The sequence below is a fragment of the Folsomia candida genome, unplaced genomic scaffold, assembly GCF_002217175.1.
Source record: "Folsomia candida strain VU population unplaced genomic scaffold, ASM221717v1 Fcan01_Sc009, whole genome shotgun sequence".
In the NCBI taxonomy this organism is placed as follows: Eukaryota; Metazoa; Arthropoda; class Collembola; order Entomobryomorpha; family Isotomidae; genus Folsomia; species Folsomia candida.
The window spans coordinates 1,596,864-1,621,537 of NW_019091201.1; the positions used below are offsets into that span (position 1 = coordinate 1,596,864).

Genomic DNA, 24,674 nt, shown 5'->3' on the forward strand with positions numbered 1-24,674 from the left:
AGATTTCAGAAATAACAATATTTTTTTCATCATTTAAGAATACATTACACTTTGCAAATTATTGAATTTCTTTAAATGTCATTATAATTTACAGATAAATCACTCATGAATATTTAGGTACATACATGTGTCCAGGTTTCGAGAGTAATAAAGCACCATATATAATGTACATTTTAATGTACATGTTTACATACTATGTGTATTTACACGTATGAGTAGATTGGTACTTGTTTAATAAATTATATATATCTATAATCCATCCAATCATAGATAAGTAGATAGATAATTGTCACTAACCAGTGATTTGGATACAGAAAGAATGTATACGTCAATTAAAACTTTAACAAATGCTTGTAATAATGTCTTGTATGTAAATTGTTCACAATGCTCGTAAGACATTCGCATTATCGTAAAGAATAATTGTTTTGCTGGTAGGCAATCCTCATTCGGGAGTGATAAGAACCCAGCTCCAACAGTTGTACCAAGAATCCATCGTTCGGCCTATTTACATGTAAATCCATGTTTTATTAATTTTTATCACATTCCAAAATATTTTTATTTAAATATTATTTACCAAATCTTTCTTTTATTTCTGTAAATTAATAGCAATTATTAAAAATTCCGGACGGTCAGAAACCTTTAAAAGTGGAAAACTACATAACATAAATAAGTATGCGCATACCTGACTAGGCTCAAGGCGTCATATACTGTCAGCTCCTTTTTCATCATGAGATATGCAATGACTGTAATAATTTGAAGACGCGTTATGTATAAAACTTATTCAACAAGCCATGTTTGTGACTTACCTAAAGTTGCTGAGCGAGAAATCCCTTGTATGCAATGTATTAAGCACTTGCCTATAAATTTAAGCAAAAAATTAATTCATATCTATGCCTGCGAATGAATTTAATCTACAACTAAATGCGTACCCCCACTTTGTACAGCATCATCTATAAATGCACTCGTCTCGTTGAAGTATCGGTTCAACTGGTACGTGGGCACATCCATAGCCGGAATCCCGAGGAACTTGCATTTGTAATTTCTTGAAATGTAAAATAATTCACTCGTATCCACAAAACGGATCGAGTCCACGCCACAAGCCGCGTTTATGATATGTGTCACTCCCAGATGTGCAAGTGCTCTGATGTCTTTCGCAATTATTCTGAGAAAGAAACAGATTAATTTCTTAAAACTTTAGCACAAATTCGAAACTAAATCAGCTTCATATATCTTAAAATTTCTTACGCATTTCCTACAAAAATTCCAGGATACACTTCGTCCACCGAAGTGTTGGGAAGGCTCCAATCTTTCGTGACGATGTTTTTCAGCGTAGCCACTTCAGATGGATATGGTTTGCTCGTTCGACTCATCTTATTGTACTGGTTATCTTTATGTCCACTTTTTTACAGTGTGAGGTACGAATGTGTATATCTATCTTCAAATGAGTGATTCTCACTCTAGATACATATGTATGTAGGCCTAGGATATCTTATTTTGACGTAAGAATTGCATATCTCGAGTTTGTTATACACAGCTTTTGACTTTCACTGACCCAATATGCTCTTTTACACAGAAAAATACATATTTTTGTATAGAATTCAGATTATCTCATAAAATTGAGTAACGCAATGCAGGTACTTGGCTTTGAATTAGACGAAGCTCTACTGACACATTAATTCACAACACAACTTCATATGTAAGACGTATGGATTCGTTATACAACTCGATATTCTACACACGGTGAGCTACACTTATGAAAGAACGCGTTATGCTAAAGTGAAAGCTGGCTGCTGCGAGAAAGAAAGTACCTCCAAACCAGCAGCAGCATGGAATTCGGGTAGGTTCTATATACACATGTATGTATTTCGCAGGGAAATGGAGAAAATATGGGTCAAGTGCAGGAAAGTATGTTGGACGAGATGTCTTTCTCTGTTGGGATATAAACTCCGACAAGTCCCGATTCTATACTTTATATTCCTTTGAATTATTCGGTGTGGTGAGCAGTAATGCAATAATAATTTGCAGACTAGGCAGGTGGAACGTGTTCCTTGTAGTTAGTAAGTAGATGAAAACAGAACTAATGAATTCGACCGACCACAAGCTAAATAAAATGTCAGGGGCCAAGTAGATTTTATTTTTTAATACGTCCATACATGAATTATTTCACTTCATGCTTATCCGAGGCAGCCCATTTCTTGATAGAAGAACGCGTCAGTCAATTCTCGTATCAAGTGTCAACATTTTATCCTTATCTATCAAATGCCACTTTATAAATTGGATTGAGCGAGACGAGAATAATAAAGTGATGATAAATAGAGCAGAACCTTGGATATGGATCAGAATAAATTATGTAACACGGACAGATTCGTGGTATTATTACTGATTTCTACACATGTATACTTCGTCGTGGAGTATACACGTAATCAAATCTGGTAAATAAATAATTAGCTTTCCACGGCAGATGAGTTGGTATAAAAACTAACGAGAAACAAGTGGATGCATGTAATTTTCTACCGAACTAAAAACAGACAAGCAAATGAAAATTCAATGGATAATTTGTGTATCCTTGAAACGTGATGTCACACGTTTGACCGTATCAATACGACTACCTATGCTAGAAAACCTATGTACTAAATAGAATATTATCAAGTTATGTACGTGTGCATGAATGATAATGGATGGAAGTTTGCACTCAGCACGGCAACCAATAAAACGCCAATATGTACATTGTGTAAGCCAGGATTCTAGTATGCACTCACGGGGTTGACCTTCATATTGATTTATTGGTCATGGAACCTAGCATTTAGTTGGGTGTGGGATGACAATGATAATGACGAACGATGCACATCTCCTCTCCTCCCAAACCAAACCACAATCTTTAATGAGTGTCGATGCATAAATACTTCATGAAAATGATTTAGGAATTAATTGAAAACTTGATACGCACATAAATTCTGAACTATCAATAGATAAGTGTATGGCTCGTATGTATATACACGTGTAGCAATAAATGTAACATGCAATATGCACTCATGTCATCGATCCAATAATTTATTGGAGAATATGATCCAAAGTATTTAACGAATGTGGGAATAACACAATTTTGGCTACAAAATAAGAAAAGGGCTATTTTACAAGACTTGATCTTTCCTTAGCTTATCGTCCAGGTCACATATTTGGCGGAGAAAGCCATCCGTAGGATTAACGTGCCGCTTTCTCCTGTATAATATGATGAAGGATACACAAACCACTAGAATTGAGATATTGCCATCATGACGTTCATACTTACCTAACGTTTCTCACAGCTTCCAGGGCACATTGCTTTTTTCTCATCATGAGATAAGCAATGACCAGCGTGGCTGATCTACTCACGCCGTCCTTTCCATGTACGAGGACCTTTCCTAAATTGAGCAGAAATCATGCATGCATCGATTTTTCTTGTAATTTTTCTTGTAAATATAGTCATCCACCACACATTATGCTTAAATACCTCCTGTATGAAGGGCCACCTCAATAAATCTGTTGACTTCTTCAAAATACGTGGAAATATTAGCTGTCGGACTGTCACTAATGTCAATGGTGAGTAGCGTGAACCGATGACCTTGCTGAAGGTAAAATACTTCACCAGTTTTCACCTCTGTGCATGCAGCATTGATAATGTGAGTAATTCCAAGCGACTTTAAAAGCGGTACATCCTTTGCAGCTCGTCTACAAATATTTCAATTAAGTTTGTTTTGTACTAGAATAAGCAATTTCATGAAACAAGACTGCTTTCTCTTACTCGCTCCCAACATAAATTTTCGGATAGACTTCCTCACACGATTTGTGAGGAGGCCTCCACCGATCGCTGACCAAATCTTTCAGAACTTCCGGCGTCGTGGGGCCATTGATTAAGTGATTCATTCCATAAACTTCTAAGCTTTTCTTGTTCCAGTCGACTATTTTTGGTCGGGGTGATGACAGCAGTGGGGTCGAGGAATACATGATGATGTGCTACTCAAAATATAATGAATACAAGAGAAAGTTGTATATTTTTGCAATTTATTCTTATTTTTTGTGATTTATTCAATGGTCTCCATTACTGATAAAATGGACAATCATCATTTTTCATACAAGTAAACCAATGACTTTTGGTTGGTTTTAAATGCCTTCAATTATTACATAATTATGTACTCTTAATCCTTATCGTGCCCATCTCTACACATTTCCCATAAAAGTATGAAGCCCCTACTTAACTAACAAGCCTATTTCTCGTTTCTACAGATAATTTCCAACCACCCTCAGAAACATGGCGATTATTCTTTTCTGTACTTTCACCAAGAACTAAACTATTTAAAATTACATATACAAATATGCATATCATGAAAATAAATGTAAAAAACAGGAAATTCAAAATCATCACATTTTCTAAATTACAAAGCCAGAATCTCTTAAAAAATTAACTCAATTCGGTGGGATACACTAAGGAGCAATGTATGTAAATAAAACCGGTCACTGTTTTCACATAGAAAATGTCAAATTACAAAAAAAGAGTACATTGTAACAATTTTGACAGTATTTTCAGAGAAAGTATATCAAGGTAAAAAAAATTGATCCAGCCTCAACCTTTCCCAAACCACCCTGTTATCTGTAGTATTCATCTACTTTCAACAAATATGTATCTAGCGCATATCAGTTTACTTTACTTACTTTTTGTCCCAGGGAACAGCTACTATTAAAAACTATTTCACAATCAAATTCCTCTTAATTTAGTTTTTATTATCGTTTTACAGTAATTGTCAGGGAGGTACACAAAATATGGGGCGTTCTATTTTTATTAAACTTGTACTGATATTCAAAATGAATGTCTTTAAATTTTTGAAAAAGGTATGAAATACAAATTCCTTTAATACATATGTATCTATCATCCACGAGGAGATGATATCCACCAAAAAGTGGTGCAAATACTCTCAGCTCGAGAAAGATTGGCTTGGTTTTACAAAGTTTATTTTCTCAGCTCGTCATCCTTTACACCTATTTTTGCAACTTTCCTTCCCTTCCCTCATACATATCTAGCAAGAAGTGGCATCAGCCTTATGTACATAGATAAGTGTATTCATGCACTACATACGATGATGATGATGACGCTGTTGGATTTCATTTTTAAATAAAAAATGTCAGGATGAAAAATAACTGTTGCAAATCATCCGCAATGTGTTCCAGACCTGTGGGCGTGTGGTGGTGGTGTATAAGAAACATAACGAAAATGATGTTCAGACTGACTGAATAGTATAGGAAAAGCTCTAAAAACGCTCTGGTGTCATTTTGACAGGTGCATATTTATAATGTCTTCACTGGGTTAAGGTCTGTCGTCCAATATGATCGCGTTGGCGGATGTGGTACATGTGTATGTATGACCGTGATGAAATATTGACTTGATACTTGAGTTGGGTTTCTAAAAATAGGCAAATGTGTGGGATCGGGATAAATTTCCTGCTCGAAAACTTGAAATCTAATCCTACATATCATCATCATCTACACATCATAAACCGATATTGGAGTTTGGAACATTATTCTGTGAAATCGAGTCGAGTTTCATACTGCACACAGCAGCTGCACCCATTAGTTTGTGTACTTTCTCTCATTTAATCCGCAAAATTGCTTGGTTTGGCTAAGAGAGGAATAACATTGGTTCTTTACAATGTGCATGCATCTTAAGATTATTACAAAAAATTTAATGATTATTTGCTACTAAAATCGGAGGGTGATGTGGTGACACATTTTTTATACATGTGTTGTTGCTTTGTAGAAAGCTGTGTATGCATAGATATTTACGGTGTTGGCTGGAGATATATGTAGGTACAAGTGTTTCCCTTTTCCAATAAAGTGTATGTATAGCTGAGACTACCCTCAATTTTTGGAGTCATTAAACATGGGAAATTTTTACAAAATTTGTTACGTTCTTAAAAATTCAAGTCTTAATGTCTTAAGCCTCCCCAGTTTAAATAGACTTGTTGCATACACGTTTCCTTCACGTTATATACAATGTATTTTCCTCATATAAACTCGTCTTTTTGGCACTGGTTGTTTTGTGTTCTCTCAAAAAGTGATATTCCTCTTACCAAGTATTTGTATATGGGTAATAAAAATGGTAAATTTCAAATGAATTAGGCATGTTCAAAAATTGGAGTCGTTCTTCAGCAATGAAAGACACGGTAGTAAATATTTTGGTAGAATTATTCTCTAATAAATTGACAAAGGTATTTTTACTCATGGTAAAAGTGTAATAAAAGCAACGCTATTTCAGTATTGTTACACATCAGAGAGTACATAATTATGATTAAAAGTCACGAGAGATGATATTACTATTAAGTTTAAATAGGTATGGATTATGGATATGCAGAATGTAAACGTGGTCAAATAATTAGGTAATTACACATATGTATATTATCTATATTGTAACAAGAAACATGCCATTATCAATTCTTGATTTCTTTTGTAAGAGGAGGTGACTGACAAGACATTTGTTTTTTCTAAACCTAAGTTGTCCATTGAAGGAATCTCACCGAGAAATGTACAATATTATTTTGCGTAGTTTTTGTTGTACACAGATTATTTTCTAAGTCATAATTAATCTTACATATTATTTTAAGCAAAGTCTTCTTCATCTTCTGTCTTGGGCTCCGCTACGTTATTTACTATATAGTAATAAGGTCAAAGGTTCTTCTACCTAACTAAATATATACTCTACATATTTAATGTAGTCATCATCATCATAAGACCCATAGTCGCAATAATTACATAATACAACGATATACACCGGGTTGTAAACATTGGTTAGGCAGACACATATAGACTTGGTGCAAAAAAAACAACAACAATGAAAAAGGCGTAGGTTACATCCTTTTTCTATATAAGACTGGATGAGATTTATCTTTAGCTTTAGATCAATCGCCCATTTTTCTGTGAGTGAAATGAGATATGAATGGATGGGTGACACGTCAATAAGTTTTCACCTGTTTCGCCAAAACCAGAGTGATTATTGAGATCACACATTATTACTCTTACTACTATTACTAGAGGCTATAATTGTGATATTTTGGTTGGGGTTTCCTCCAACGGCGGCGAGTGACTGTGATTGTTGTGATGTCAAAATCGTAGCCGTGGTCGTACCAGACCCATTAAGACCTGGGATAGGACCGCCAAGCATTACTAGCTCGGAGGGGATAAGATTTCCTAGATCGTTGGGGGAAACGGATGCAGTGGTAAGAAGATATCCTATAACGTTTCCTTCGTTGAACCCTTCTGACGTGACGCTGGCCAAGGTTTGAATAGTGGAGGAAGTAGTTGTGGAGGCTGCAGAAGTTGAGTCGGGGATTATTAAGGTTGACTGTTGATCCATTATCATGGTTTTCGTGGCGTGGATCACATTTTGGTGAATCCCTTCTCCCTTAAGGGACACTTTATTGCTTGAGCTTGCAGCAGCCTCTGAATTTGGACCTTTGTCTTTCTTGGCAACTTTTGAGACATTGTTCTTTTGAGTTCGAGGAGTCTGAAATTGCAATATACATATAATGAATTAATATTTTGTTGGTTAACATATATGCAACTAATTAGTATAGTCGATTAAGTAATACCTGCATTTCAGCAGGCATAAGGTTGATGTGGGCTTTCCTCTGGTGTTGCAATAATTTAGCTGGTTCAAATTAAAAATATGTATATTATGAGTATTATGCTTACAAGTGATTTAAATAAAAAGTTTAAAAAATATTCCACATACCTCGAGTTGCGTATTCCCTGTCGAATATAGAAAAAAATATATATAAATAATGTGATAGAATATTACGAAGAGCTCAATTTTAAACCCAAATTTTAATTGAGAAATTTCATATGTAGTAAATTCGAAGCAAGTTACCTGTAACACCATTGGCAAGCATGTGGTAGTGCAGCAACTTTCCCAACAATATTTGTTTCCTTTCGTCCAGGGTGACTGGTTGAGGTGGTAGAGACCAGATTATTTTCAGTATTATTGGTACACGAAACATTCATAATTCCACTCCTAGGATCTCCATCTTCTGTTACGGTTTGCACAATAGTTCCAATTGTTGGAGGCCGAACCACTTCAATGTTATTAACAATAACCACATTGCTGCTAGTGCTACTGCTGGCTGCTGCTTCCAAACTTGTGCTACTGTTTGACGCAGCTCCCCTCAATTGGGGAGGGATTGGTTTGCCTGGATGAGCTTTGAGAATGTGTGATTTCCTCTTGGAACTGGATTTGTAAACTCTTTCGCAGTACAGACATGGATAGTTGCGAGTCAGTCGTAAAATTGGTTGGTTCAGCTCGGGCACGCTCTTTATTTTCTTTTCTGGATGTCTTTTAGCCAAATGGTTTACAAGCATTCCACGTCTGCAATTCAAGTAAAAGTATATTTACTTATTTGCTAAATATCATTTACTGCATCTTATCTACTTATGCATAGAATAATTAATTACCTTTTAAATCCCAACATGCAATCTTGACATTTAAAGGGAAATCTCTGATATTCTTCGGGGGCCACTTTGGGAATAAATTTCTTGGAATTCTTAGAGTCTTTTGGAATGTTTATCTCAATAATTTTCTTTTTCGTTTCGTGAATTCGCTTCGTGTGTTCCCTGAGCTTATCCTTACGCTTAAATTGTTTGCCACATTCGGCACACAAAAACTCCCTGTGGTCAGAGTGCTTCAACTGATGAAGTTTCAATTTGTCAGATGTTGGCTAGAAAAAAAAACACAAAATGAATCGTCAAACTAAATTATCCCGTACGACATACTTTACTATTATATATTAAACTAGATAATTTTGTAATAAACTCACAAAAGACATTGGGCAATCCTCACAACTATATTGTCGTGGGCCTGATGAGAGAAAACAATATATAATTCAAACATTCGACAACGATCGATTCGATTTGTTGCTTAAAGTTTAAAATATTACCATGAAATGCACGAATGTGTTTTCGAATCATGGCGTAGAATATGAAACCCTGCAACAAGACAAGACTAATTCAGATTTTTGTTTAAAATTTTACTCATTATATAAATTCTAACCTTTGGGCATTTTGGACAATAAAAAAGGCCAGTATCTCTGCTCTTATGAGTTTGAACGTGTTCTTTAAGTTGTAACAATTGAGGGGTGGAGAAATTGCTCATGGTGGGTTGGATCTGGAATGAGACAAGAGGATTCGTATATGAATTATATCGCTCGCAATGTCATAAATAAAATAAACTGGTAAATTGGCGTGTCTTACATTGCACATTGGGCATTCAAAGAATTTTCCTTCCTCTGCAAATAAATTAAAGAAAGTAAAGTCAGTAAAGCTGAGAAAATTCAAACTCTAATTCAAATATGTATTCATATCTTTATCCTTACCAGCATGTGTTTTAGTGTGTCCAGCCAATGCAGAATTTGTCAAGAATCTCTTTGTACAGAAACTGCATTTTAGTGGTTTCGTGTCCTCGTCGCTATGAACAATCATGTGCTTTTCTAATCTCTCCTTGGTAGCAAAGGACTTGTAGCACATTGTGCATTTGACCTTAGCTGGAGCAGCTGGTTGTCCTACCCCAGTGGTCACACTGTTATCCTGTTGTTTCCCGATGTCCCCAAGGGCAGGACGCTGTGTAGCAGTTTGTTGCCGCTGTACTATCCCTGATCCGCTGGAAGACGACTCCATTACTGTACTGCTTACCGAATTAATTGTCTGACTCTGTACTTTCCCCAATGGGATTGAACTCGTGCTAGCGGTGGCATTGGTGATGGTACTGCTACTGCTGCTGGCGGTTGTGGTTAATACGTTTCTACCAGTGTCATCATTGGCTGGAGTAATATTATGAAATTTTTTAATTGCCTTCTTCTTTGGTTTACGAATCGCTTCGACTTCTTTATGAGTATTTATGTGTGATTGGAGATCTTCCACGAGAGAAAATTCTTGGTCACATTCGAAGCACTGGTAGGTTTCGATTGTCAGAGTTTTTGCCTCTTGTTGAACTTCGTCCTCGCATCCTTCAAGTTCCTCTGGTCCTTCGTCATGCAACATTTGAACCTGAGGCTGTGGTGAAGGAGGTTGTGGCTCAGGGGATTTCACACTTATGACCAAGTTGTTGTCCTTCATGATACGATTATCTTGGTCCAAGAATGCGTCCATTGGTAAAAGATATGGCAGCCCATACTTTTGTGCATATTCGTAACTGTATCCCACCTGCACTTCGGTGTCTGGTGAAATTTCTTTGCAGGTCATGAAGTACAGATAACCATCATTCTCAACAACTAGAGCATTCTGATCCTTGATGGAATGAGCGAGACGAACAAATTTCATCCACTAAAAACAAAACAAAATATAAATAGTTTAGCTGATATTTATTCTACTATACATAAATATACACCGAATATAAAGGTGATAAACTTACGTTGCAAAATTCATCATCTAATCGGTCCAATTGCCAGAGGTCATTGTTTCCGTCCGCCATCACGAGGGATGGATAAGCAGCATTCATGTTTGCAATGTCGTCAGTGGCTTTCCTCAATGGACCTTCGACAGGTCCGAGTCTACAATTCGGTGGGATATTCTTTGTCGTATTGTTGAATACTGCGAGTTCATTCCCAGAAATACGAGACAGGCGGAATGGCAATGGGAGTGACGCAATTGACTTTGGTTGAACAGGCTGTAAATACACAACCCGAAAACACAATTAGCGATAATAACTTGATAATATTTTAAAAGAAGAAATTACAGATAAGATATACGTGGTGTAATGTAATTACCTTGTCCATTATGATGTTAAGATGCTCCTGCTCCTCCACTGCGAGTTGGTAGTCATCATTTAAGTTGTTCATAATTAAAGTTTCCTTGTTATTTTTCTTCACTCGAATAATTCGTCGTTCATCAATATTATCCGAATTTGAAGAGGAACTAGTGTTCCCATTATTGTTGTTATTACTGCTAAGGCTCAGTTCGGAAACATTTTGTTGCATTTCTTGAGGAGAATGATGGCTTTGAATTTGCAAAGAATACGAATTATTTTGCTGTTGTTGCTGCATCCCTTTATTGTTTTGCTCGAGCTGTTGATGATGATTAAGATGGCTCGAATGACCACCGCCAACATTGTGATGGTGATGCTGTTGGATAAGATCCTGCTGATCTTGGTCCATATTTACAGACATTAAATTAACTGGCTCATCATCAATATCCATCCTGTGGTGTTGCTGGAGATCCATGGGAAGGGTATCTTTCCCATGGGGCAAGATTGACATGGTCTGCTGAAGGTCAATAGGCATATTTACTGACATTTGAGACAAGATTGGAAGTCCCGTGATCTCCATCTCATCAATTGCATGCTCGTTATTAGTTGCAGAGGACTGTATCTGCATCTGAAGCCGTTTCATCTGGTTCGACATGGGTATAGGCTTGACGTGTTCGATCATGGACATATCCATGACTTCGTCCTGAACCCCACCACCACCAACTCCTCCTCCTCCTATACCACCGGCACTGGTTATTGAAACTGTAGGATGCGATTGCCAAGAGGATGTCCTTGGACTCCACTCATTTATCCACGAATTGTTGTTGCTCATACTATTATTAGACATGTTCACTACTGATCCTGAGTTTGACACAATATTTCCCCCAGAGCCCACAATCAAATTAGAACTGTTGGCGTTATTGCTTCTCATGTTACCTCCTCCACCTCTGCCGATAGACATGGTATCCGCATTCATTACTCTGTTCTGATATTCTGCAGCCAACGTGAGCCAAGCGTTATCATCCGCCGTATGATTATTCCTTAAAGTGTCCATCATGAGTAGGTTTCGGAGGGTGCTTTCAGTTTGCTGAGATTTTATGGCACTCAACGCATCATTTGGGTCAATACTGTTCAATTGCAAGTCATCATCTCTATTCCGGTCTCCCCCATCATGGTCATCCACAGAGGACCCGCTGAAACCCAGGACAAATTCAAGAGGTCCTTGAGGTCCTTGGTCCATCGTGTCGGGGCCCAGGCTTCCCGACGGCATCATCAGGAGCTGCCGTGAAGTGGATGCGGAATTATTCCCGGTGAAAAGGTTCTCATCTCCTAGAATGTTTTGATAAGAATAGTACGAGTAGTCCGCTGGGTCGTACACGGAAAGCATACTGTTGGGATCCTCTCCAACCCCAACCACTTTCCCCAAAGAGTCCTGCACTACAAAGTCATCCCTGGCTGCTCGCAATAACTGGTCATAACTGTACTGATCGAGTTGTTGCTGGGGAGAATGTGAAGAAGTGTTGTTGTTGTTTCCCATTGAAACGACATGATTGATTCCACTGGAATTTTGAAGGTCCGAAGAACTCAGGGAAAGACTTTGGTGAATGGTAACGACGGGAGGTTGCTGTTGTTGCTGCTGTTGAATAGTTTGTACAGGGAGGGATTGCTGTTGTTGTTGAAGCTGTTGAGAAAGGGTCACAATTGGCTGAGGTGGAGGTGAAAGTGATGACATTAATTCTCCAGTTTGCAGCCTGTGCAACAGCTTCTGTTTAGGAGTGAGGGGAATCTTTTTCGAATGGGTGGATGAAAGTGTTCTTGATGAGATGACGGGATTACGCTGGGAAAGTTGTTGTTGTAAATGAGAATTGCTACTGGAATTGCTATTATTGGTATTTGCGTTTGAGGACGATGATGAATTTGTGCTTTCCGTCAAATTCAGCGGAGCCTCACTTAATTCTCGGATAAGAGTTTCATGGTTGACCTCGTGGTTCATAATACTTTCTTCGGTCATGATTCCATTCACGTGGAGGCTACTCGATTGATTTAATATCTGAGCTAGCGTAGATGACGATGACGACGACGAGGAGGAGGTCGCTTTGGTCTGATGATGGTTTTGGCCAACTTGAGAGGAGGAATTACTATTGGTGATAATGAGACCACCACTGTTGTCATTTTGAGACAGGGACGATGAGCCAGCAACACTTGCAATCACGGAGGATAAGCCAGATCGTTTCACTAACCCTGACGATCCCACGATTGATGCAGCCTCAGCAAGGCTGGGGTTATTATTATTATTGGCATTGTTTAATTGTTCATTTAATTTCTCTTGTTCATATACACTAGAAAATAAGGAAAAACTTGATTAATTAAATTGTACAATTTTGACGTCCTTGAGAAAACCATATTGCAATATATTCAATTTACCTAGCAATCTTGGCAGCCAATTTTTTACTTGGAATTTTTATATGGAATTTATCCGACAACCCGAGAGAGCTGAAAGCCCGCAGACCGGATGCTGACGAAGAGGGGGTAATAATTTCAGTGACCGTAGTAGTTGTAGTGGCAGTGGTATGTGGGGGTGGTGGAGGACTAGGATCCCAAATACTAGTCCGGGATGACGGACCAGCAACTTGATTGACTGAGTTGTTTGATGAAGAGTTACTACTTGTATAATTTGTACCGATGGAGCTATTATTTGTAGTTGACGAAGAAGAAGTTGTTGTCGGTGGTAATGAAGAGATCGAGGAGGATGAGAAGGAGGTGTCACTGCTAATATTATTATTACTGCCACCACTGGAATTACCCACCACTCCCACATTTTGGCTTTGATGAGAAGCAGTAGAAGCATTATTGTTCCCACTAGAAGAATTCAGAGTTATGGCGGCCTGAGCGAGAGAAAATCTTTCAAAACTGAAATGTACAAAATATTTTATAAATTAGAAACATTCTATAATTATTAATTTCTACACCGTTATAAATAATATTTTTAACACATCTTACCTTGAAGCTTTCTTGATTTTATTTCTCAACGGTGATATATTAAAGGACTGTTGTTGCTGCTGCTGCTGTTGGGCTTGTGAGTTTGACCCTACTCTTGGGTTCTGGTTGAGATCTTGGTTTTGATTTTGATGGAACTGATTGTTACCCAAACCAATATTGTTACTTCCTCCTCTGGGATTACTGGATGATGATAGTGACAAATTGTGAGAGGAAGATGAAGCCACCAAAGACGGTCTTCTCCGCGGTAGCTGACCTCCCATATTTTGATTAAAGTTAAAATCATTAACGTCCATAATATTTGGCAATGGAGCAGCAGAATTCCGACCCACAATGGCAGCAGATGGAGGAGGAGGAGGTTGAGGAAACCCATGATTACTATTTCCACCCAAATCTTCTGGAGACAATGGGGATTGTGGAATGTCGTCCGATGTGGATGAAGAAACAACGCACATTCCCCCCTAGGAAATAATAGTTTTGATAAAAAAAAGTAGGTACAAAATTAATGTAAGTAAAAAAAACGAGCAAAAATGGTACCATACCGGAGTAAGTGGAGATCTATAACTGTTCACCGAAGCAGCCGACGGGGAAGGAGATGGACCCCAGTACGCTGTAGAATCAGGGAGGCTTCCCATGGGAGATTGTGGTCTATTATTACTATTAATGTTAGAACTGGCACTGGCACTATTATTCACTCCAGCACTTAACCGACCCCTTAAACTCGAACTAGAAGAACTTGACGAGGATGCCTGAGGTTGAACATCATCATCAATATCACCGGATCCAAAGTTGTGGTTTTGAATGACATTGTGTTGTTGTTGTCGCCTTTGCCGACTATGCAAAGAACTCGGAGGTGGGGGTTGTTGAAGTTGCAGGTTAGGATTCTGCGGAGCCTGGAACATTGGCGTTGTACTGGAAATTATCGAAGCGGAGGGGCGTCGCACCCGGTTGTAGGGACCACCACTACTTGAACTTTGAAGAGTACCATGATGCTGCTGCTGATGATTCCCACCACTTCCGGACGGTTGTTGGTTATTACTGTTGTTTCCGTCGTCCATTTTCAAAATATAGTATATTTTTCCTTCTTCTGTACTTGCACGAGTAGCGTCGTGGAGGAGGAGGTGTGTGTGTGTATGTGTGAAGATGAAGTGATCCCTTGCCTCACCTCTCTTTCGATTTGTACTAAATGACTCAAAAATCAGTCTGCAACCAACAGAAAGAACCAAGAATTCAATGGACAAGTAAAAAAGTATAAGCATTTATGTATGTACATAATATCAAAATATGTAAGAGCTGCAGAGAGCATGCAGCAGGTCTGACTTTCCAATCCAATATTCCAATGCCAAAGTCAAGGTAAATTACTACATTTTATTAACCTATTAGACTATTCTCAAGGTTGGTTTGCTTTGAAGTTGTAGTAGTAGTAGTAGCTCAGCAGCATAAGAGAATCGTCGCACAATATTATATGCATGTTATCCTCTACACCCAGAGTCCACCATAACTTTACTACTATCAAAAACTTACAAAGTTGGTCTCTTCTTTCACACTTGCACAGCATGCTTTTATCATCATCCACTTCTAGGTAAAGCTAAAGTAGCTAAAGGTGAGTGCCAGCAGAGCTACATGTAAAACGCAAGAGTACAAAAGAAAAGAGGATAACCCTGACTAACCTAATTTCGTATGTATTCCTCTATTAAGCAGACTCCTAGTTTAACTCATTCACAACCATTCTTATGTTGCCTTGCTCTCCAAGCGAGTGAATGTTAAGGTATTCACCTTCCACCGTATTACACGATTGAATACTATTATTATTACTCAAGCAGATTTGTCCTCAAACTTTGCTAGCCCAGCAGAGCAGCTCAAGTTCAACCCTGGCAAAAGTTGGAAACTCAATGAAACGCGGAAAGAGAGGGTAAAGGTTACTTTACCACCGATGAGATGAGCGAAGCCGATGATGATGAATTATTATACAACTTTCCTGCTAGATGAGAAGCTCTATTTTTCTCAACCGCACGTGGAAGATCATAATAATACGCATAACAAGATTAGGTAAATCAGTGACTAGAATTTATACAGCTTGTCATCAATTCTATGTACGTACACAATATTGATTACTAGATAAACATTTTTGCCGTGATCTCTCCCCTCTTCTTATGTAATCTCGGCAAAAAAAACTTTAATATTTTTAAATTAAAAGACAGAAAGATCAAGTATAATTCATTGGAGAGCTTTAAAAATCAGAGTTTTACTGCCTCAATCAAGTGCAGTATATAAATTCGCCTGCCTGACTGACTCAGGAATCTTTCCACTTTACGTGTCCTTGCCCTTGAATAATTCCAGCGAGCGGTACATATATAACAACCTTTCGTATTCACGACCACGATATATACATAAATGCCACCATGACCATGCCAGGATGGCTAGCTGGCTATTTAACAAAGCAATACTTACTTACTACCAAATAGGCTGAGTAAGCAAGCAATTTTTATTTGTATTGTGTTTTGTTACCTAACCTTACTTCACACATAAGCAATGATTTCCACATCATAATGCAATATGCCAATACCATGTCATAACCTTCTCCTTCCCTCCATTCTGTCATTCAGAATCATGATGCCTTTCAGTGTCAACTTCACAGGAATGATCATCATCCTACTCAACTCAGTGCTACGTAAACCCTGATCTGATCTGATGATAGCACACTTATTGTTGTACGATGAGGAAAGTCGTATATCACATGTAGTCGTTGTCGTATGTATGCAGTGGTGTCGTGTCCTGTGTGCCGAATAATATTTTGAGCGAGTTGTAGTACAGGAGTATTATTGGCTTAATCTGGAAGGTCATTTGTTCCTGTTCACTCATAAACGCAATGATATGTACATTGGAACGAGCACAGCAGTGTGTGGTTCGTATAAGTATAGCAAATGGCAGAGCTGGGAAGTGAGACTCGACCGTCGACACTGACCTTGCCGTCGAGTCGATAATTGTTCAGTTATAGGGTAAGGTAAGCTGACGAAATGCATAAGCGTGCTCCTCATTCCAGTCAGTATCTCGCTACCTCTCTACCCACTAGATACATGATGACGGGACATGGCAGGTTTAAAACTGAACTCATTAATGCACAATCATATCCCGGTTCAGTTCAACCAGCGTCACACAAAGTACGCAATACTTTGTCCGTAACCTTTACAAAATGATGTGAATCATCAATGTCAAGATGGTACATACACATGAAGAATTATACAACTGACTGAATAAAATATATTTTTAGCTTATAATTGCAAGTAAATAAGAAACTGTTGCAAATTCGGAAATAGTTTGTTCCCAATTTACGAAAGTAATATAAACCCATCATCGATTGTTACTTTTTGATGCATCATATATCCATGTAATATTGGAGTCATAAAAATAAACCTCCTGTTCAACTATTCATTAATGACCTTCTTCCAAGTCTGTCTGCCATGTTGCGTCGCATCCCTCCGAAAAGCCATATTACAACATTTAAGCTGTTGTCCAACCGAGTATCATGAAGGTCGCAGGCTGTAATTGTGGTGTAATTGAGAAACATAATTACTAAATAAAGTTGGACTCTGCTGTGCTCATTGGATACAATATGCCGACAAGTTATGTGCATCCCCTCCCCCCTCCCGTGACATTTACAATAGGATATGCAAGTATGATACCGACAAACTGACATCAATCTAACCCTGAGACTTGTTCAAAATTGGTAATAATGCATAAGCGTGTATGCAGAGAGGTAGATAGATACATAACAAGTATCAAATTGAGGTCTTTCCATTTGTTTTAGATTTTGCAAGATTGCTTGTACATTAGTACGTACGCTACTTTAGCTCAAGGTCCTCTCCCCACCATTCTCTAAATTCCTGCTGGCCGGCTTCCCGAATTTTTCATTTGGTTTTAACCCATTTCACATTTAACCAACTTTTCATTGTTATTGAGTAATCCGCGAGTTATGAGTCAGTCCTACGATAGTTTCATAAATATTGCCAAAAATGAAAACCATGCTTGCAAACAAGGTGAAATATGACCTCGATAAATATTAAACTGACACCAATTTCTCTCCCACCCCATCAACGAACCAGCCACGCTTGCCTCCTACTCTTACTGAACCGAGGTTAATAAGCAAATGCAGGCAAATTACTGACTACGAGACGAGAAGACAGTAAATAAACACTTAAAGTCCAATTTCATATTAGTATATCGCCCTTCGTCATCTCTAGTAACCAAGTCGCGTCACAAAAACACAATAAATATACCACTCACTACTTTCTACTACTAAAAATTCATCCCTGAATTTCTCTCCCCTTTATTTTCACCACCACCACCACCACGCCAGGCAGAATAATAAAATATATGCATGCAGACCTTCAAACCGAACATCATCATGGCCTTCAAGTGTCTACTGCTCTGGTTTCGTGTGGTGGCTTACTTCATTTCACCTTATCCGTCCTCTACTTCATTTTGTAGATATCTCTATGCCAAATTTATGATAGACCAAGAACATGCACAAGTGACGACGAAATTAATGAAAAGTTGCTCTATAATACGTAATAACACCGTGCCGTGTGCCTATCCAGAAGGAAAATGTTACTCTCTGGCTTGTCATGAAGTGATTTAATGAAGGATAAGGATAACTGCACACACATAATAAACAGAAAACCACCACAACATTTTAGAGAGTCTTGGTGGTCCAGCCAGACAAATGATGATGGTGATGATGGCTGGATTCATGGGATTGGAAAATGTGGAAAACAACCTTGCAATTTAATTACCTTGAAAATGAATTCTCAATGTTCACTCTGAATACAACAACCAAGTTCGAATTGAATATGCAAATAAAAATAAAAATTGCAAACATGCTACATGTAAGTGACACAAAAGACTGGGATATGACGATGACGAGGGTGAAAAGCACTTGGTGCAAAACTTGAGTATTTCACATTCCAATAATTCATACGCAAATGAATCCAATCCACTACTTGGTTTATCATTTTTATCAATTCATCAAATTCAGTTTTGCAATATTTTTATGGTATCATCATTCACTTGTTGTGCAGCAAGTGCTTAAATTTAAATGATCCTGATGAGGAATTGATTTGTGTGGCGGCGTTATCTTCTGGTAAAGCAAGTATTATTGTTAAGTTTGGTAATAATAATAATAAATTATGAAGGTGACAAGCGGCTCTTAAAACAGACTCTTTAAGAATTGCTAACCTCATTATTAAGAAAAAAAATCAAGTAAACCACGATTTAAACAAAGTGCAGCAGTATCCATCAATCATAAATTTGATTAATTCATAGACTTATGCTAATTTAACAACCAACTAAATATTGACCCTTTTTCCTAAATACTATTATTACTTGTTAACATTATGTCTTTCTATAATTACTTCTTGCTCCTTGACTCGTGTCAGGTTTATACACCTTCATTTTTTATAAAAGGAAACAAACAATCTTAACCATGTAATGTAATGTAACCTTCTTTTTCGTTCTTTCCTACCGCTCTGTGCTGTTAAAAAACTCGATTCGCAAAACGCACATTTGTGTCACCTTCCTTTCCTCCAACTCTTTTAACTAAGCGTTACTCAAAAAAACCAACAATTTATTTAACTTTGACTATGGTTAATTGTGCCGTTATCGCACAATTCCTTAGGAAAGTATTTCGAACGTGATCTCAACTTAAATATGAGGTGATTATATAGCAAAAAATTAGGAGATTGCTGACTAGGCCGCATATTATCCTAGCAAATGTCTCGCCTCACTCCCCAGTGTACATAAATACTTCATGCATAATTAATCATTGTTGTATAAACCACGGAATCAATTGACGTCAACGGTTCGAGAAAAAAAACAGCAACCGGACTTGGACTTGACAATCACCTTACATTATCACCTCTGGATCATACTGTTTATTTTTAATTGGGCATAAAAAATGGATAGTAAAAAATACCTTTATTTGAAAGGACAAAGGAAGTAAGCGATTTATTTCATTATTTACAAATATCTCAAGATTTTACAGAGGAAAATGAATATCAAGATCAAAAGTTGAAGAATGCACAATACCAACAAGAACAATAAAATACAATAATATGGAGCGATGGGTGGCTGAGAAAACTTTGATGTAAATGACTGTCGAGATGAGAAAAAGAAGAAGGAAAGCAAAGAACGGATGAATTTATTCCACTACTCGTTTGTTCGTATGTAGTATGGCGATACACTAACCTGTTTCTGAATCCTCAATTCAAATTTTCAATGCAGTTCATGCTACATACTTCAATTCATGCAATTGATAACAACTTTGCTTTCGTTTTATAAACAATTCAAATCTTATTCAAAATATGAATTCTGTCAAAATCATAATAAAAACAAATCAAGTGGTGCACGCAGTTATATTTCCTACATGTCGCCCTACTACTGACAAGTGACAAGAATGATCTCAAAATTATTTATTTTAATGGGAGTTTTTATGTTGCATGATAAAAGCAGAAAAAAATAAGAGCATCACATAATAATATTTCTTGGAAAGAAAGTTTCTGTAAATGTTTGCAAATACGGTTGGCTTTTTTTACATTCCAAAACTTTTCCAGACTGCACATGAAATGCGATACGTTTGAACTACTTTACTTCCTACATTACATTTATCTATAATACCTTTTGCCGTAATGCTTCATTTTTTTAATGAGAACTGTTTAACGACTTTTTGCCCCTTTGTTCTCATATATGTGGATTAAGATTACAATTATTGTTATTATTATTATTTTCTGCATATGTACGTAAGTTTTTCACATTTGTTTTTGTTACATTTTTATTTATAGACAAAAAAGCAAACCCTTTTATTAAAAAATCTCTTTATTTTTTAACTATCTTCCTGTCATATGTCATACTTAAAATGTCTGCATTATCATCAAAAAATGCCAAAAGTAATCCGTATACATGCAAATTCTAAACCGTCATTCCACCTTTAACCATCTTATTATTTAATGCTTTGCTTCTTATACTTAGCAAACTGTTGACTTGCCATTTTCTTTCTTCTTAACCCAAAAACCAGATCAGACCAGGTTCTCACCCCAAAACCACCTAAGCGTCAAGCCACACCACATTGATAGGCAAAAACTTTGCATACTTCACGCCATCCGTGGTACAAAACTTAAATATAGAATAATAATTTTAATTTGACTATTATTTCAGAGCTAATAATATTGGTAACAAACACATTATAAATGTCTCTGCATGGTAAAAGAGATATGTAGAGAGACCAGTATTACATTTGGTGTAGGTATAAGATGGATGGTGTGGCCTGCCCTGGGGAGCGTTGTAGAAGTGCGGTGGTTGGTTAGAGCAATGGCCGAATGACTTTGAGAGGAGAGACGAACTTTTTACAAAGTGATTGCACTTTCCGTCCATTGCATCCTCAGCAAGTGGTAAGCAACTTTAGCATAGGCATTTATCCGTTTTACATTATACACAGCCTGCGTATATGTACGTATTATTGGTGGTGGCCAAATCTAATCCAACTTGTTTCACTTTATTCGCATTTCATTTTCTATCCGAATGATCGACCTGATCCAGTAGGTCGTCTACACTTATAACTATCACACATCAAAATGAAAACGACTATTATACTGCTGCTCCTCCTGCTGCTTGTAAAACCAGATATATAGGCTTATTACTTTCGATTCTTTATTTTATCAAAACATTAAGGTACATATATGTTTGCATACGAGTTGTTCAGTTTACATTATTTTTTTTATTTTGTCCACTGGATTTACTTGTTTTGAAAATAATGTATTTACAAATAAAAGAGTTTTGAATTTCAATTCGAAGCAGAAAGCGCATAAATATTCACAGGGTTTTATGAAGCAACTTGTTTTTACGAAGAGAAAGGTATCTTGTTTTCAGACGTTTTAAACTCTAGGATGGATAGATTTACAAATTGCAAGCACAGTTTAAAAAATCGTGTCGCCTCCAGCTTGTGCCAAATGGCATTTTGTTTTTTAAATAGGAGAAACAAAACAATGTAATCAGATTCCTCCATTTTATGTGTATCGGTTGACTGTTTCGTCGTCGTCGTCGTCATTTTTAGTTTGTTGTTGTGATATCTAACTAACTAACGCCATTATGACGCCCATTCTTATTCCTCGCCTTGAATGAGACTACTGGTGGTCGCTGCTCCCGAGTAGAAATAATCATAAAAATTCTCCGTTTCGTACCGCATCATGATTGTTATGCGACATGACATGATGCACGAGGGGAATAAATGTTGGAAGTATTCCAATTGATTTATTTAGTGCTATACTTATATTTTGTCCAACAAATTAGAATAGTCTCCTTCCTTCTAATCAAGCTGGACATATGCATATATTATTATGCCGACCCACACATCAAACACCAAAAACCAATGACTTACTTAGGATGACCTCAGTTTGATCGATGTGAACAATATAGTATCGCATTTGTCGGTTGTTGGGTGGTGAAAACAATGTATCTGATTGTACTGGGAAAATTACTAATGTAGGTCTTGGATACTAACTATAGTCTGACTCACTTCATATGACAATGTACATATATAAAAATCAACATTTAAGCAAAAGGTTCATGTTCATTAAGGAGGACACTGCTTTTATAAACTGGATCTTGCGCAGGAAAATTAAACCTTGTTATCAGTTGGAAATTATATTGATACTGTTGTGTACTGGTCTCTTTTTTTGTGATTTCGGTTATCATAATATGATGGAAACGAAGTTTTATGTAGGTATTTAATGTTAAAATGTAAAAAGTAGCCCGTCATTTGTGCTGCTACATTTCTATAATAGTACTTTGTAAAAAAAAACATCGTAAAAACGACGTTCTAATATAACAATTGTGAATTTACACTAAAATAATTAAAATCTGAAATGACAGCTAATAATTCATCTTTAAAGCGCAATATAAAGTCTTAAATAACATTTATTGGCACTTTACTTCTCAAATTTCTAATAGTTCCGCCGTCAACACTAAAACTTTCGTCAAACCTAACCATCAAATTTTGAATGAGCATCGCGCATTACTCTTTCCAATTTATTGTTTCAACTTTCTTTTTACCATAATTGTCTAACAAACTAAAATCCAATACAAATATATAATTTGTATTAATGTCCATCCACAATTTTTCCCTTGTGTTTAACATTTCCTGCTCATAATATTCCTTTAACAAAATATTTAAAACATTTAATTACTCACCTTAATCAGAACTTTTCACCAGCAACAAATTAATTCTTCTTTTTAGTACAATCCGCCTCAAAATTTCCATTAATAATCGGCCTTGACCCGACCTGTCCAGCCCAACTTTTCTTTAAACTTCCAAATCCGCACCTCCCACAACAAATAACTCACTCGCACACACACCTAGTCCACCTCCCTAAAACGTAAACGCGGTCACATTTTCACCCCCATTTTTTCGTTTATTTTTCGAAATTGTTAAATATCAATACAAAAATTTTGTAGCTCTTGTATTTCCTAGATTTTCCTCTCTCTCTCTCTCTCCACTCTCTTTTGTTGTTTTCCTTTATTTTGCTTTACAGAACAGCAGACTCTAAGCGGAGCAACCTCCCGAGTCGACCACAAGAGAGAATATAAGAGGAAATTGTGAGCTCCAACACACTCCTCAGGTCCCCTTCATTTGGTAAGCCATTTTGGTGGCGCTGTGTTGGTTAAACACGTACCGTGTGTAGTATATAGTCTAACAGAATCTAATGCAGCAATTACTCACTCACTTTACTTTCTGTTATGTAGTATGGGCAACAAAGTAGCATAAAAAGTATTTAGATTTAAGATGCATAACTCGCAATGAGACCATGCAGCACACTTTTTTACACTTTTTTTCGAAACTCATGCTAGTCTAAAATTGTAATAAGTGATTTCACTGAAATTTTGGAATGAGAATTTTTTCAAATTAATTTAATATCTGCTAAGTGTGGCGTGTATATGTCGAATGTTATTGTGTGTAGCTTTTGGACCTGGTGTGAACCCGAGCCCGACAAAATGTGAAATGCATCTCTGTTTTAAAAAGAGAGAGAGCAAATTGTTTAGTATCATCATCGTCGTCTCGGCGTGGTGTGGTGTGGCGTAGCGTGTTTTTAGTTAGCTGGCCCAGGCTCGATGTCGGAGAGGAATGGCCTTCAAATGATGAGATCTGTATGTATGCATGTATGTACATATGTGCATTGCATAGTAGTGGGTTCGGTAAAGCAATAAGGATGCATAGGGCACGCTTATTATGTGATGTGATGACGGTGACTATGTGAGTATGTACGATGTGAGAAAATTCTTGAGAAAATTCGGTGGTGAATCATGATTGCATAATAATGGGAGGATTATACAAGGGTGGAATTTGGATGATAAGATTGAGGACAGTTTCTGAGACGAAACACGAAATGAGGAATATATAGGCTAAAAAAATCGAATTTCAAATTCCCAACCGCAAGTTTACTTTACAGTTCAAGTTATGTATGTATCAGTATTGATTTTTAGAGCGTATAGTAAGAACCCAGTGAAAGCAGACGGGCGGATATGAGGAACAATGTGACCCTTTGCCGCGTGTTGGCCTTGTCACGTACTTATATGTGCTCTGAGTAATTTTTGTTTTCTACTTTCCCCGAAGAAATTGACAGTACGATGGATTAAATACATACATACGACACCAGTTATAGGGCTTTTGACGCTTCCGAGTATTGTGTCAAGCGGATGGATGACACGGTTAAACGTATGTAATTTTAAACCGATCAAGGCAGCCCGACCTTGAGATTAAACCGCTATCAATTTCAGCCTGTGAGGTAATTTTATTTAATATGTGCGCTGTTGTAAAGTGAGAGAAACTCTGGGCTTAAGGAAGAATAATTATGTATGCCAATGCCACACA

At 37.2% G+C, this 24,674-nt stretch overlaps 3 protein-coding genes across 4 annotated transcripts; all 3 read right to left on the reverse strand.

The window, feature by feature from the left end:
• Positions 1 to 3: 3 nt before the first annotated feature.
• Positions 4 to 2,608, reverse strand: LOC110853795 (dual specificity protein phosphatase 3). The gene is made up of 6 exons (XM_022102129.2): positions 1,246 to 2,608; positions 930 to 1,162; positions 807 to 857; positions 683 to 743; positions 575 to 592; positions 4 to 501 (listed from the first exon to the last, which is right to left on the reverse strand). The coding sequence occupies exons 1-6, from the start codon at positions 1,368 to 1,370 to the stop codon at positions 405 to 407; spliced, it is 585 nt and encodes a 194-aa protein (XP_021957821.1). The 5' UTR covers positions 1,371 to 2,608; the 3' UTR covers positions 4 to 404.
• A 427-nt stretch (positions 2,609 to 3,035) lies between these two features.
• On the reverse strand, positions 3,036 to 23,799 carry LOC110854252 (serine-rich adhesin for platelets). 2 transcript variants are annotated; one of them, XR_002548300.2, is made up of 20 exons: positions 22,997 to 23,799; positions 14,299 to 14,959; positions 13,760 to 14,217; positions 13,184 to 13,669; positions 10,782 to 13,098; positions 10,427 to 10,681; positions 9,393 to 10,338; positions 9,271 to 9,305; positions 9,071 to 9,184; positions 8,958 to 9,006; positions 8,838 to 8,878; positions 8,476 to 8,738; positions 7,895 to 8,389; positions 7,760 to 7,776; positions 7,617 to 7,675; positions 4,690 to 7,531; positions 3,782 to 3,993; positions 3,491 to 3,708; positions 3,290 to 3,401; positions 3,036 to 3,219 (listed from the first exon to the last, which is right to left on the reverse strand). XR_002548300.2 is itself a non-coding variant. In XM_022102674.2 (16 exons), exons 2-16 carry the CDS (start codon positions 14,812 to 14,814, stop codon positions 7,028 to 7,030), a joined length of 6,555 nt encoding a protein of 2,184 aa, XP_021958366.1. In that variant the 5' UTR covers positions 14,815 to 14,959; positions 22,997 to 23,799; the 3' UTR covers positions 4,030 to 7,027. The 2 variants fall into 2 exon arrangements, 1 of the variants encoding a protein (XP_021958366.1); XM_022102674.2 differs by lacking the exons at positions 3,036 to 3,219; positions 3,290 to 3,401; positions 3,491 to 3,708; positions 3,782 to 3,993 and having other exon boundaries at positions 4,030 to 7,531.
• On the reverse strand, positions 3,132 to 3,984 carry LOC110854099 (dual specificity protein phosphatase 3-like). The gene is made up of 4 exons (XM_022102498.1): positions 3,782 to 3,984; positions 3,491 to 3,708; positions 3,290 to 3,401; positions 3,132 to 3,219 (listed from the first exon to the last, which is right to left on the reverse strand). Exons 1-4 carry the CDS (start codon positions 3,982 to 3,984, stop codon positions 3,132 to 3,134), a joined length of 621 nt encoding a protein of 206 aa, XP_021958190.1.
• Positions 23,800 to 24,674: the final 875 nt, after the last annotated feature.

Coding starts and splice junctions, on each gene's coding strand:
- LOC110854099 (XM_022102498.1), bottom strand. CDS start 3,984: ATGTATTCCTCGACCCCACTGCTGTCATCACCCCGACCAAAAATAGTC. Junction 3,402..3,490: donor GGTGGCCCTTCATACAGGAG/GTATTTAAGCAT, acceptor TGCTCAATTTAG/GAAAGGTCCTCGTACATGGA. Junction 3,220..3,289: donor GAAGCTGTGAGAAACGTTAG/GTAAGTATGAAC, acceptor CATATTATACAG/GAGAAAGCGGCACGTTAATC.
- LOC110854252 (XM_022102674.2), bottom strand. CDS start 14,814: ATGGACGACGGAAACAACAGTAATAACCAACAACCGTCCGGAAGTGGT. Junction 9,007..9,070: donor ATTGTCCAAAATGCCCAAAG/GTTAGAATTTAT, acceptor GTCTTGTTGCAG/GGTTTCATATTCTACGCCAT. Junction 8,879..8,957: donor ACACATTCGTGCATTTCATG/GTAATATTTTAA, acceptor TTCTCTCATCAG/GCCCACGACAATATAGTTGT.
- LOC110853795 (XM_022102129.2), bottom strand. CDS start 1,370: ATGAGTCGAACGAGCAAACCATATCCATCTGAAGTGGCTACGCTGAAA. Junction 1,163..1,245: donor GGAATTTTTGTAGGAAATGC/GTAAGAAATTTT, acceptor TTTCTTTCTCAG/AATAATTGCGAAAGACATCA. Junction 744..806: donor TTCTCGCTCAGCAACTTTAG/GTAAGTCACAAA, acceptor AAATTATTACAG/TCATTGCATATCTCATGATG.